The sequence below is a fragment of the Rhinatrema bivittatum genome, chromosome 6 (genome assembly GCF_901001135.1).
Source record: "Rhinatrema bivittatum chromosome 6, aRhiBiv1.1, whole genome shotgun sequence".
Taxonomy (NCBI): Eukaryota; Metazoa; Chordata; class Amphibia; order Gymnophiona; family Rhinatrematidae; genus Rhinatrema; species Rhinatrema bivittatum.
In genome coordinates, this window is record NC_042620.1 from 4,047,636 (window position 1) to 4,061,844 (window position 14,209).

The 14,209-nt window shown below is 52.2% G+C and overlaps 2 protein-coding genes across 2 annotated transcripts in view; one reads left to right on the forward strand and one right to left on the reverse strand.

The window, feature by feature from the left end:
* LOC115093352 (autophagy-related protein 9A-like) overlaps positions 1-12,668 on the reverse strand; it is a 77,058-nt gene extending 64,390 nt beyond the window's left edge. Inside the window, 3 exon segments of the mRNA XM_029604983.1 lie at positions 6,571-6,714; positions 10,739-10,824; positions 12,602-12,668. Coding sequence (XP_029460843.1) covers positions 6,571-6,673 — 103 coding nt within the window. The 5' untranslated portion in view covers positions 6,674-6,714; positions 10,739-10,824; positions 12,602-12,668.
* Positions 12,669-12,825: 157 nt separating this feature from the next.
* LOC115093353 (ankyrin repeat and zinc finger domain-containing protein 1-like) overlaps positions 12,826-14,209 on the forward strand; it is a 34,136-nt gene continuing 32,752 nt past the window's right edge. The window contains exon 1 of the mRNA XM_029604984.1: positions 12,826-12,862. The gene's annotated coding sequence lies outside the window, so the exon portion shown is untranslated. The remainder of the gene's footprint in view (positions 12,863-14,209) is intronic.

The following is a 14,209-nucleotide window of genomic DNA, read 5'->3' on the forward strand; positions in this document are numbered from 1 at the left end:
GATCCTTGGTACTACAGGAACGAAAATTATCAGGTAAGAAACTAATTTTCCTTTCCCTGTACGTACCAGGATCAGTCCAGGACACCTGGGATGTACCAGAGCAACCTACTGAGGGTGGGAAGCAGAGAGTCCCGCTCGGAGTACCCTCTCTCCAAAACCCCCGGAATCGGTAGCCCGGACATCCAACCGGTAATGCCGGATAAAAGTATGCAACGACTTCCAGGTGGCCGCCCTACAAATCTCTTGAGGCGACACCTGAGAAGCTTCCGCCCAAGACGCTGCTTGAGATCGAGTCGAGTGAGCCCGCAGCCCCACGGGAAGAGGTTTTCCCCGCACCAAGTACGCCGAACCAATGGCCTCCTTGAGCCAACGAGCGATCGTTGTGCGGGACGCTGCAGCTCCTTTCTTTGGTCCAGAGAACAGGACAAACAGATGATCTGTGACCCGAAACGGATTAGTGACCTCCAGATATCGGAGAAGGGATCTCCGCACGTCAAGCTTCCGTAACTCCCTCTCTTCTGGAACAGAGGACTCTCCGCACGCAAAAGCGGGCAACTCCACCGATTGATTCACGTGAAACGACGAGACCACTTTCGGAAGAAAGGAAGGAACCGTCCGTAAGGAAACCCCCGAATCGGAGATACGCAAGAAAGGTTCCCTACAGGACAGGGCCTGTAACTCGGAAACACGCCGTGCCGAGGCAATTGCCACCAAGAATGCCGTTTTTAAAGTGAGATCCTTAAGAGTTGCGCGTTTCAAGGGCTCAAACGGCGCCGTGCATAGAGAGGAGAGAACCCAATTGAGGTTCCAAGCCGGACAAGGAAGACGTAACGGGGGGCGAAGGTGCTTAGCACCCCGAAGGAAACGAGCAATATCCGGGTGAAGCGCCAGAGACGTACCACGGACCTTACCTCGCAAACACCCAAGCGCCGCCACTTGGACCCGTAGGGAACTGCACGCCAGACCTTTGGCCAGACCCGCCTGGAGGAACGCCAGAACATCAGAGACGGAAGCCGAAGTGGGGTCCACCCCACGCTGCACGCACCAGTTCTCAAAGACCACCCAGACACGGACGTAAGCCAAAGACGTCGACTGCTTCCTGGAACGCAGTAGCGTGGCCACCACCGCATCTGAATAACCTTTTCTCTTCAGTCGATTCCTCTCAAAAGCCATGCCGCGAGACAGAAGTGATCCGCATCCTCCAAACAGACGGGGCCCTGATGGAGCAGGGCTGCCATTCCCTGGAACCGAAGGGGTGCCGCTACTGCCAGTTGTACGAGGTCTGCGAACCACGGCCGGCGAGGCCACTCCGGTGCCACCAAGATCACGTTGGCCGGATGCAACTCTATGCGCCGTAGAATCTTGCCGATCATCGGCCACGGGGGAAACACGTAGAGCAGCACATCCGTCGGCCAGGGAAGCACCAACGCATCGACGCCTTCTGCCCCCCGCTCTCGACGTCGACTGTAAAATCGCGGGGCCTTCGCGTTGTGCCACGTGGCCATCAGATCCATGTGGGGCACACCCCACGTTTCGCAAATGAGAAGAAACGCTTCGTCCCCCAGCTCCCACTCTCCGGGATCCAGACGATGACGGCTGAGATAGTCCGCCTGCACGTTGTCGACTCCCGCAATGTGAGACGCTGCGAGGTTGCTGAGATGTAGCTCCGACCAGGCCATCAAGCGCTGAGCTTCTTCCGCCACCTGGGGGCTTCGTGTCCCCCCCTGAAGGTTGATGTATGCCACGGTGGTCGCATTGTCCGACAACACTCGGACTGCCTTTCCCCGCAGCAACGGTAGAAAAGCCTGCAGGGCCAGACGGACCGCTCTGGTCTCTAGGCGATTGATAGACCACTGGGCTTGCGACACTGACCATAGGCCTTGAACTGAGCTCCCTAGGCAGACCGCTCCCCAACCGGAGAGGCTGGCATCCGTGGTCACCACTGTCCAACTGGGTACCAGGAGAGAGACTCCGGCGGACAGATGACTGGGGTCCAGCCACCAACGCAGGCTGGACCTCGCGTGTCCCGCTAGAGGAAGCGGTAAATGGAAGTCCTCCGAGACCGGCTTCCAGCGGGAAAGCAAGGATGACTGTAAGGGTCGCAGATGAGCGAACGCCCAGGGAACCAGCGCCAGCGTGGAAGCCATAGACCCTAGGACCGTAAGGTAGTCGCAGACCCGCGGCTGGCAAAGAGACAACAAGCGTTGCACCTGAGTTTGCAGTTTGCCCCTCCGTTCGAGCGACAGAAACACCTTGCCCTGCTTCGTGTCGAAAAGAGCTCCCAGATATTCCAAGGTCTGCGTGGGTGTCAGATGACTCTTGCTGAAGTTGACCACCCATCCCAGGGACTGCAACAGATGGAGGACCCTGGCCACCGCCATCCGACACTGATCCTCGGACTTCGCCCGAATCAACCAATCGTCCAGGTAAGGATGGACCAGGAGACCTTCTCGGCGCAGTTGCGCCGCCACCACGACCATCACCTTCGTGAATGTACGAGGGGCCGTTGCGAGCCCAAACGGGAGCGCCCGAAACTGGTAATGCCGTCCCAGAATGCAGAATCTGAGGAAGCGTTGGAACGACGGCTGAATGCCTATGTGAAGATACGCCTCCGTGAGGTCCAGGGAGGCCAGGAACTCGCCTGGCCGGACCGCGGCGATGACTGACCGGATCGTCTCCATTTTGAAGCGAGGAACGCGAAGGCATCGGTTCACCCCTTTGAGATCCAGAATTGGTCGGGACGTGCCGTCCTTCTTTGGTACAATGAAGTAAATGGAGTAACGGCCTTTGCCGTGTTGGCTGACCGGAACGGGGGAGATAGCTCCCAAGTCCTCTAAGCGGCGGATGGTGTCTAGCACCGCCGCCTTCTTCTCGGGAGCCTTGCAGGGTGACACAAGGAACTTGTCCACTGGAATGCGAGCAAAATCTAACGCGTAGCCGTGTCTTATCATGGTGAGGATCCACTGGTCCGACGTTATTCCGGCCCATCTCTCGTAAAACGACAGCAACCACGCCCCGACGTTGGGAACGGCGTGCTGAGGCTGCGGCGGGAGAAGGGCCGACCCCCTTTCATTGTGAAGATTTGGGCGCCGTGATGGCCAGGGCACCCCCTGGTCTACCAAAGCGCCTCCCACGAAAGGACTGCTGCTGCTGCCACTGTGGGGTACGGGAGGAGGAAGACCTGTACGATTGCCCCGATGACCTTTGAGGGCGCGACTTCCTGGGCCCACGAAAGCGGGACCTGGCTGCAAAGGAAGACCGCGACCTGGATCTATCTTCGGGCAACCAGAAAGCCCTATTTTCCCCCACGGAAGCCATTAAATCATCTAATTCCTTGCCAAACAGTAACTTACCCTTGAATGGCAGAGCCCCGAGGTGAGCCTTAGAAGAGCCATCCGCCGCCCAGTTGCGTAGCCACAGGAGGCGGCGCGCCGAGACAGCCGCCACCATGGATCTAGACGAAGTGCGCAGCAGATCGTGGAGTGCATCTGCGCCATATGCTATTGCCGCTTCCAACTTATCCGCTTGCGCTGCCTCGTCTGCCGAAAGATCCGCATTGGCTTGGAGGACCTGAGCCCAGCGTAAGCTAGCTCTCAAAGCGAAATTCGTACACATGGCGGCCCGAATTCCTAGCGCTGAAACCTCAAAAATCTTCTTGAGCTGTACTTCCAGCTTCCTGTCCTGAAGGTCCCGAAGGGCTGTCGCTCCCGTAACTGGAATAGTAGATCTCTTCGTTACCGCCGAAACCGCTGAATCCACCTTGGGAAGCTTGAGAAGGTCCAGCGCATCCTCCGGGAGTGGGTAAAGCTTGTCCATGGCCTTGCTGACCTTCAAACCTAACTCCGGGGTGTCCCATTCCCGGAACATGATGTCCGTTGAAGAAAAATGGAACGGAAAGGCAACTGCCGGACCCGTGAGGCCTAACAGGACCGGATCCATGTTCGCTTCCTGACGAACCACCGCCGGAGGGGGGGTCTATTCCCAGTTCCTGGAGAATGGCTGGAATTAGAGGTGTAGAAAATTTCTTATAAAGTGCTAATATACACAGCAGTTTTGAAAATAATTTTTTACAAAATAGTATTTTTCCAAGAATATTTTTATCTTTTTTATATAATTTAAACCGCATCAGCAAGCCTGACAACGGCAGTGAACCCACTTGCCGTCCGGACTTCTCGTCATGTGCGGCATGGTGTTTACCTAAAAGCTGATGCTTTTTTCACTCAAAAACAGGATTTAGAGGATATCTAACGAATTGCCTCCTATTAGAAACACTTTAACAATATTTAGGTAAACACCATGCCGCACATGACGAGAAGTCCGGACGGCAAGTGGGTTCACTGCCGTTGTCAGGCTTGCTGATGCGGTTTAAATTATATAAAAAAGATAAAAATATTCTTGGAAAAATACTATTTTGTAAAAAATTATTTTCAAAACTGCTGTGTATATTAGCACTTTATAAGAAATTTTCTATACTTTGTTTTTTTGGTTGCTTAAGAGTTTGTTAGACAAAACAAGTGTTTTGGTTCTTTGTGTTTTGCTTTGGAATTAGAGGTGGTAATTCTTCCCTACGGAATAGCCGGACCACTTTGGGATAGTCTCCCTCCACTGCCTGTGAACCTTTTCCTACGCCGGACGTAGCGGAGCCGTCCGTCGGGTCCCTTCTGGGTCTCCTCAGGGGAATCAGCGTCCGCCTCAGGGGAGGAATCGGTGTCCGCCTCCTGTGGGACGCCACGTGGAGGCCGCTTCCCCCGCAAGGCGCCCTGGGGCCCCTCCGCGACCCCCGAAGGCCTTCTGGACCTCTTCTGCAGTGGAGCCTTGCGAGCGTCACTCCGGCCGCGCTTGCTTTTTTTGTATTTCAGGACTTTGCGCAACAAAAGCGCAAGGTCCTCCGAAAGCGAGCTCGAATCTGAAGAAAAGTCAGCGGGACTCCCTGGGGACCCTGGGTCCCCCGAGGGACCCCCTCCGACCGCGATCCGCTGCGGGGAAAGCGCGGGAGGCAAGGCCGAAGGCCCTGTCGTTTCCCGCGCCATTTCGTGGCCCGTGGCCAAAATGGCCGCCACTCCCGTGCTAAGCGGGAAAAGCTCTTGGGGCTTTTCTACGGCGCCCCCCCCCGCGCGGAGGCGATCGCGCAGGTCGCGAACGAGGTCCCCGAGGCGCCCCGGACGACCCCTCTCCGCCCGGGATGCAAGCGGCGCACAGGCTCTCGCGCGCGCGCCGAGCCACAGGCCCGGCAGACCGAGCCGCGAGGCATGCCGGCGAAGAGGCGCGAAAACGGGACAGGAGACACGAAAAATAAAAAATTTTGAGCGAACGGCCTCCCCCCGACAGCGGCGCCCCCACCACGAGCGGCGACGCGAAGCAAGAGAGAGCCGGCACAGAAAATAAAAACAAACCTTTTTTTTTTTTTTTTTTTTTTTTAAACAAAAAGGCCTGTCGCTGTCCACGGTCCTGGAGCCCTAATCCAGCAGGGGTGAGTGAACCGGGCTCCCCGGTGTCACCCCTGATGCTGCTACTAGGCCAGCTGGGTCCTCGACCCTAGCAGCGGCCTCAACCAGGGGGGGGTGGTCCCCTCAGAACCTCACAACCCCCCTGGGAGGCAGGGCGGAAGGGACCTAGGGACAATTTAGAAAAAAATATTCCCAAATAGAAACCCGTAGCCTAAACTGGCCTAACAAATCAAAAAAGAACCGACCCTGACGGAATACCAGAACCAGGGCAGGCAGGGCTGTGACCGGACCTGCACCATCTACTGGAGACAGAGTAAGACTGAGGGGCTGTGACTGGCACAGGGGCTTATATATGGCTCCGCCCACAAGTTTTAGTCTGTCTCCATCTACTGGTGCGGAGTCACAACCCAGGTGTCCTGGACTGATCCTGGTACGTACAGGGAATTTATTTTATTTATTTTATTTAAGGTTTTTATATACCGGCATTCAATGTACAATCACATCATGCTGGTTTACAGTTGAACAGGGGGTGCAAAATAAATAAAATAAAACTGGAACCTGTGCAGAGGAAAATTAAAGTTACAATGAACAAGGAAGATCGAACTGGGAGAAGAGAAAAAACAGTAGTAATTTAACATCATATAGAGTTATTTACAAAGAACTGGTGTGGCTGCATTACAGATGTTGATGAGGTGGAATTTAGGAGGAGTCCGGAAAAGCTGGTTTTAATAGGCTTATGGCTGTGTCAGGTAAGCCGATACTCGCACTGGTAGGTGCATGGAGTAGGGGAAAGGCAGCCATCTGAAGGGCATGGGTCAGAGAGAAGAACAGGTCATAGAAGGTATCAGCTAGTTCCTGCCTCATACCAGCACAGCAATGTCCCCTCCCTCCATTCTTACCCTGCTGAAGCACAGGAACATTTCCTATGTTCTTATTAACCCCCTCCCCCCAATCACTTGCTTCACCATTCTTCCAGGCTACATTAAAGTTACACACCACACCATCTCTTCTGGGCTTCCTCCCGTACACACTTCAAGCCACCCTTCCCTCCATCTTTCTTCTAGGATATTAAAGAGGGAGGGGTGGGAACTGAGGCCTGAAAAGAGAACATTGAATTACTTACATTTGCTGCCCTCAGGGACATAAACCAACAAGTCTTCATCTCCAGGGGGCGAGTCATTGTAGGAGGATTCCAGGCGCTGGTACTCTGTGTCAAAGTCAGCCATCTGAGCACACAGGCTTCCCTCAGGGACCTATCCCAGGGAACCTACGGGAAGGGAGCAAACGCATTCAGAAAAAAAAGATGGAATCAGGTAGGGAGGGAAATAGGGGAAACTTTCAAAAAGTGGAGAGAGGGAGAGTAAGTGAGAGAAAAGAGAAGATCAGAGACCATGGAAACAGAGTCCGAGTGAGAAAAGAAGAATTTAGCAACCACGCGGACAGGACAGGTAATACAGGTGGCAGCTCCCTCACTGAGGGTGCGCTCGGTAACCACGTGGACAGGGCAGGTAACACACGTACAGCTCCCTCGCTGAGGGTGCGCTCGGTAACCACGCGGACAGGGCAGGTAACACACGTGGCAGCTCCCTCGCTGAGCGTGCGCTCGGTAACCACGCGGACAGGGCAGGTAACACACGTGGCAGCTCCCTCGCTGAGCGTGCGCTCGGTAACCACGCGGACAGTATGTGTGACCTGTCCCATGTTCACTGCGGGGAATGCAACCAGAGTTCAAGAAAAAGCTTTCATGCACGTTTGGGTGGATTCCTGTAGACTTTGGACTGACTGCCTGTCCACTGAAAGTGCAGCAAAACCTAGAATAATTGTTACAATAAAGTGATATAAAAACATTTCCCAACATGGCCCTGCTGTCATCAGAGCAGGGCAGTTACAGGTAAGTAATTACACATTCCCTCAAGGCAACCAGTCCTGTGGGACTGACTAAGGACGGGAGAAGGGAGACAAGCCAGTAGCAAAGTCCTTAGAGAAACACACACTAAGGGCCTATGTAAAAAAACCTAAGAATACACGACAATCAAACCTCCGACCCTAGACACCAAGGAATCACTGATATTACTCCCTCTGATCAGATACGAGACCTTGGAATTTGGATCGATGAGAACTTCACTGTCAGGCCAATACAGAGCGGTGGTGCGCTCTGGACGCACGTTTTCGACACGCTATTATTATCCCTTATACACTAAGGGGTATTAGCGCAAGGAAAACCCATGTCCAACCCCCCAAAAGCTAACAGCGCCCGCAACATGCAAATGCATGTTGAAGAGCCTATTAGTTTTTCCCGCGCCATACAGAAAGTAAAATGTTCAGCCAAGCCGCACATTTTGCTCTCAGAAATTAACGGCTGCCACCGGGAAAGTGTACAGAAAAGCAGAAAAAACTGCTTTTCTCTATACCCTCCGACTTAATATCAGGTCGGAGGCTCCCCCCAAAAAAAAAAAAATAAATAAAATAATCAGCCCATGGCTCGCGGGTTGGAAGACGGACGCTCAATTCTGCCGGCGTCCGTTTTCAGAACCCGTGGTTGTCAGCGGGTTCGACAACCAACGCCGGTAAAATTAAGCGTCTGCTGTCAAACCCGCTGAGAGCCACCGCTTCTGCCAATAAGGAGGCGCTAGGGACGCACGAGTGTCCCTAGCGCCTCCTTATTACCGTGGGCCCTCATTTGAATACTAAATCGCGCGCCCAGGAGAGTAGCCTGGATGCGCGTCGGGAGAGCGGGTGCTCACCTGCTCTCCCGTGGATTTTATTGTATCGGCCCGTATGATAAAGCACATAAGCAAATTAATCAAAACAGGGTACTCCAAGCTGGGAATATTACATTGACTGAAACCCTTGTTAACAATACAGGACTTCTGCACTGTCTTACAAACACTTATATTATCAAACTTACACTACCGCAACTCTCTCTTACTAGGCCTACCATCGAGACTACCAAAACCACTACAGCTACTTCAAAATGCTTCTGCAAGACTCTTACCAGGAAGAGGGAAACGTGAGCACATCACCCCCGCGCTGATCGCGCTGCACTGGCTTCATTATAAAGTTCTCTTTCTCTAATAGCAAGTATCAACAATATTAATCCAAGTTTATTAGGAGTGGCAAATCAATACTACACACCACAGAGAGCCCTAAGATCACAAAACAAAGGACTGCTTATGGTATCTTCCACTCAGAACACACACCTAACGCAAATAAGAGACCAAATGTTTACAATAGCAGGCCCCAAGCTGCGGAACGGACTTCCAGAGTCAATACGTCTGATAACAGCAAGAAACAGTTCAAGTGTGAACTGAAAACACGGCTCTTTAGTGAAAGCATACGATTCAACGTAAAAGATCAACCCACTGAGAACTACATCAGTACCAGAGATAATGTGAATGAAGCGAGCAATAAGCAATGAAGGATGTGAAGTACATTGTTAGTAGGATTGGAACCTTTATTTACTGTTAGATCAAGCAAGAAAAGGCATGACTATGAACTGGATTATATAGTAGCTAGTGTAATATGCTAGAATATTTATGATTATGAACTAGAATATGTACACAATGCGGTATCAAACTAGAAGGTGAATGCTGACACACAGTGTATGACCGTTGACCATGAACATGTTTGCAGATTTTGTAAACCATCATGATCTTCTCTTGGAACGATATATAAAATGCCTAAATAAAGGGCCGAAAAATAGCATGCTGTGCAGCAAGGCCTAAATTTGCATATTAAGACAGAGCCCAGTCACAAAGTTAGCTCTTACCCGTATGTAAATGAGAGAATGCAATATGCATAGAGGCTTTATTTTCCACGAGCTTGGTAAGGCCTGTCTCTAACCAGGTGTTAGTATTTCTGTGGGTCTGCTGCTTCAGATCACCTAGCATGTGATGGGCTGAAGCCCTCCTGGAGGGTCATTCAGCGCACAGCAGAAGGGCTTTGACATCCCTCCTGTCCGTGAATGTTAAATCTTCCTTCCGAAGGGATGGTGGGGGGACTGGGAATGGACAGGACTGTTCAGAGAGGATTGGGTGGGTGGGTGTGGATCGGATCATACTGTCACTCATGGGGAGGATTAGTGTCAGACATGCCAGGACTTGAACCTGGAGACAGTTCTCTGATCAAGAAGCCAGGAGAGCCAAATAAATAGAGGACCCTGCGGTAGTATAACTATGAATGTCACTTTGTAAACCGTTGTGAGCTATACATGGAACGACAGTACATAAAATGTCTAATACAATAAATAAATAGTGAGTTAGCTATTAACAGACAGGTTATACCATGCACATGGCCAATAGCGCAAGGCTAGGAAAAGGTGGAAACCCGAACTTGAATCCCACTCAGACTCAAGGCATTTGCTGGTACAACTGAGCTCCTGAGGTCTCTAGTTTCCTCTGGCTTCTGGGTATCCTGACTGTTCCTCTGCCTGGAACCTCCAATCCTGCTGTGGCCTACAACCTCCTGATCTTGACATATTTCCACCTGGGTGCCTTATTCCAACCATTCTGCAGGCTAAATCTTTCCTGTGGGACCTGGACTCTCACCCAGAATTAACTGCTCATGCACCAGTCAGTACCGACACTCGGAAAACACAAAGCAGGGGAGACGAAATGCCCCTGCTAACCACCCCTTTAAACTTCTGGCTGATTAGCAAGGGAGATTTCCTAAAGTAGGAAGGTTCATCGTATAGTGTTTTTTGGGATAGTAACAAAGGAACAAAGTAGAGGATGGCAGGGTCTGTGTGCACTGCCAAGGCTCTACGCTAGTTAGTAGCCATGCAGCATGACCACTCCTTTCTCCTTAGCACTGAAATCCAGGACCCCATCCACCCCACATCAAACCTTTCCCCTGAATCTCTGGCCTTCTAGATCCCTGCACAGACTGAGGAGGTGTCCTCCCTGATTCAGTCCCCTGGTCAGAGTCTGCTTCTAAGCATTAACTCATTGTTAATCCCAAATCCATGTTCCAAATCCCAATCCCAAATTAAATTAAATTAAATCCAAATCCCAAATAGATTCCAGGTGCTCAGTTAAAAGCCAAGGGCTCAAGTCCTCATGGGTTCTTTGTTTTGGATTTTTAAAACATTTTATTTTGTGCAAAATCTACTGATTTTGCCTGGAATGCAGACCTAAACCACACAAAAGAAAACCTATGAATAAACTCAGAACAGGAAAGAGAAGAGCTGAGGAAAGCAAGCAAACAGAGAGAGGCAGGCAAGCAGCACTGTGACTTTAGTACTGTGGCCTGCTTCGCTCTCAGAGACTGGCAGAATTACAACACTTTCTTACCCTCTCCATTCAGGTGCAGCCTGTCAGCGATGGCCATGCACCAGCTTTCTTCATCCAGCTCTCGCTTTCTGGCCTGCTCTGCTGAGCTGACAGAGGAATGGGAGAGAAGCATCAGAAACAAAACTAAAAGTAAAAGTCTAGCAGGCAGTAAGGGAGAGGGAAGGGCCGAAAAAACCCTGAACTCCCACAAATGACCTTTTCTCGTTCTCTGCCCATGGAAACATTCTGACATGAAAAACACCTATAGTTCAAACACCTGACTCCAGGTCAGAAGGAACAGTGAAGGAAGTCCTGGATGTTCTGCCCCTGTGCCTCAGAAAAAATAACACCAAGAAAGCTTTGAAGTCACCACTGAAAACCAGGACTGATTTCCTTGTTCTTCTGGCCTGGAATCAGATCATTCTAGTCCCACAGCCACGGGGAGTTCTTTAACAACCCCTGGCTCAAGCACCCCACTAATCTACACCTTTGATTGTAGGCTCCTGCTAAACTAATCTGTGTGTCCCTCAGCCTGAAGGCCCACACATCCCCGATCTCACACCTGCATTAATCTGTTCCTAAACCTCTCAAATCTCCCGACCTGGGCTGCTCATCAATCTCCCACACCCCCTTACCTGAGCTCTCCACTAACTAGAAAACAACTTCCCAGACCCTTTGCCCCTAGTCCCCCTAAATTAATCTTGAACTTCCCACACCCCCTTACCCAAGACCCCCCTTCAACTAACCCTGAACCCCCTCACCAAATCTTGAACCTCCCATCCCCCTCAGGAGGCCCTAATGTACCTAATCCTAAACCCCTTATCTGAGCCCTCACTCACCTAATCCTGAACCCCCTTACCTGAGCCCCCACTCACCAAATCCTGAACCTCCCACATCCTCACTCACCTAATCCTGAACCTCACCTGAGCCCCCACTCACCTAATCCTGAACCTCCCACACCCTCACTCACCTAATCCTGAACCTCACCTGAGCCCCCACTCACCAAATCCTGAACCTCACCTGAGCCCCCACTCACCTAATCCTGAACCTCCCACACCCTCACTCACCTAATCCTGAACCTCACCTGAGCCCCCCACTCACCAAATCCTGAACCTCCCACACCCTCACTCACCTAATCCTGAACCTCACCTGAGCCCCCACTCACCAAATCCTGAACCTCCCACACCCTCACTCACCTAATCCTGAACCTCACCTGAGCCCCCACTCACCAAATCCTGAACCTCCCACACCCTCACTCACCTAATCCTGAACCTCACCTGAGCCCCCACTCACCAAATCCTGAACCCCCTTACCTGAGCCCCCACTCACCAAATCCTGAACCCCCCTTACCTGAGCCCCCACTCACCAAATCCTGAACCTCACCTGAGCCCCCACTCACCAAATCCTGAACCCCCTTATCTGAGGCCTCACTCACCTAATCCTGAACCTCACCTGAGCCCCCACTCACCTAATCCTGAACCTCACTAAACCCCCACTAACCTAATCCTGAACCTTTCACTCACCTGAACCCCCCACTCACCAAATCCTGAACCTCCTTACCTGAGCCCCCACTCACCTAATCCTGAACCTCACCTGAGCCCCCACTCACCTAATCCTGAACCTCACCTGAGCCCCCACTCACCTAATCCTCAACCTCCCACACCCCCTCAGGAGGCCCTCACTCACATAATCCTAAACTCCCTTACCTGAGCTCCCTTCCCCATTAATTTAATTGTAAACCTCCCGCACCCCACTAACCTGTCCCTTCTCTTATCCATCCCACCTCTTCTGTCCGTTCTCTCGCTCCTCCCCCCTCCCGCTCCGTCCCCTGTCCATTCTTTTGCCCCTCCCTCTCTCTCCTGCCCCCTTCTTTTGCCCTCGCACCTTTTCACACGGTCTCCTATAACAGCGCCGGAACCAGGAGTCCATCACTCTCAGCGCCCGACAGCCTTTCTGACCAATCAGGCATTGAGGCGGGCCCGCCCTGTCTTTCCTAACCAATGAGCTGCGGATGGGCGGAGCCAGGTCGGAGGGACTGAGGGGCGGGGTTTCGGTTTGTTGTAGTTTCTCCCAGCGCAGGCTGGGCCTGGGAGGACGGTTGCGCAGAAGGGCGGAAGTGACGACATACCCGGAAGGAGAAAGCTGGTTAGCGGCGGCGGCGCCTCCCCCCTCGTGCTCCCGGTGTGGTGGGGAGGGGACGGCTGGGGGCGGAGAGACTCGCAACGCCTTGGGCAGGTGGCGGACAGCATCGTTCCGGGTCGGACTTCCGGTGCCTCTGACCGTGGCCGGTCCAGGTAGCAGTCTCCATTAAAGTAGCTGTAATTCCCGTCTCCCTCTCCCGGGGACAGCGACAGCTTTCTTCTAGTCCTCCTGGCTAAGAACGTGCGGTGGCCTTTTCCTCCAGGAGCTCATCCAAACCTCCTTCAGATCCCGCAATGCTCGTCGCCTCCGTCCCTTACCCTGGCAATAGATTCCGCAGCGTGACAGTGTGTTTATCGCCTCAGAAAGGACTTCATCCGATTTGCCACTTAGTTTCATGGCGCGCCCCCCTTCAGACCTGTCCTGTTGAACTTCTTCATGAATGATCTGGAAAGGTGAATAACAAGCGGTCAGATATGAGGGGTCAGGAGTTATTCAAAGCTGTTAAAGACAGCAGTAAATTGCGAGGACCTGGGAGACTGGGCACCTGAATGACAGATGAAAGTTAATGTGGAAAAGTGCAAAGTAATGCACATAAGGAAAATTATCCAAACTATGGCTATACAATGTTGTTCCCTGTACGTGCCCAGATCAGTCCAGACTCCAGGTTTCCAGTCCAGGTTTTGCCTCCCTTCCAGCAGATAGAGAGAAAGGAAGTTTTGCTGACACTGTACATAACTCAATGTGCCACCTGCAGTGCCTCACTATTTCTCTGTCTCCAGTAGATGGTAGAGGTGCAAACCTTTAGTCTGAAACTAGGTTAAAAAGGAAAAAAAAGAGATTGTTAACTTCTTGAAGATTTCCTCCCAGGAGGTTGGTAGGTCCTGGTGGAGGCAACCCTCCTGGTTCTGACGTGGGCGAGCAGCGGGTTAGGGGCCATTATTTTGCATGGTCCTTTCCCACCGGGGGGGGGGGGGGTACAAATCTAGTGGAGCCAGTTCCCTCTCCCCCAGAAGGACTTGCAGAGCCTGCTGTCACTCTTCAGTTACAGGGAAGTGATTTTTGTCTTTTCTTCTAAAGTTTTAAAAGAAAAATAGAAGTCTCTTTATTTGCTTTCCCTAGCGTTCGGTGGGAGAGCAGGGCTGAAGCCTGACGCAGTCTCTGCGTCAACGGCTCTTGCAATTTGAGCTCCTCAGGCATCTGACTGTGCTCATGATCTGCGCAGTCTGAAGACATACCACATGATTGCGCACCAGGAACTCAGGCTGGCCTGTGTTTCTGATGCCTCTCTGGGGGAGAGGGTGATTCCGGGACGACCGCAGCAGCGTCAGGACAGCAGTGTGGGCCTGGTAG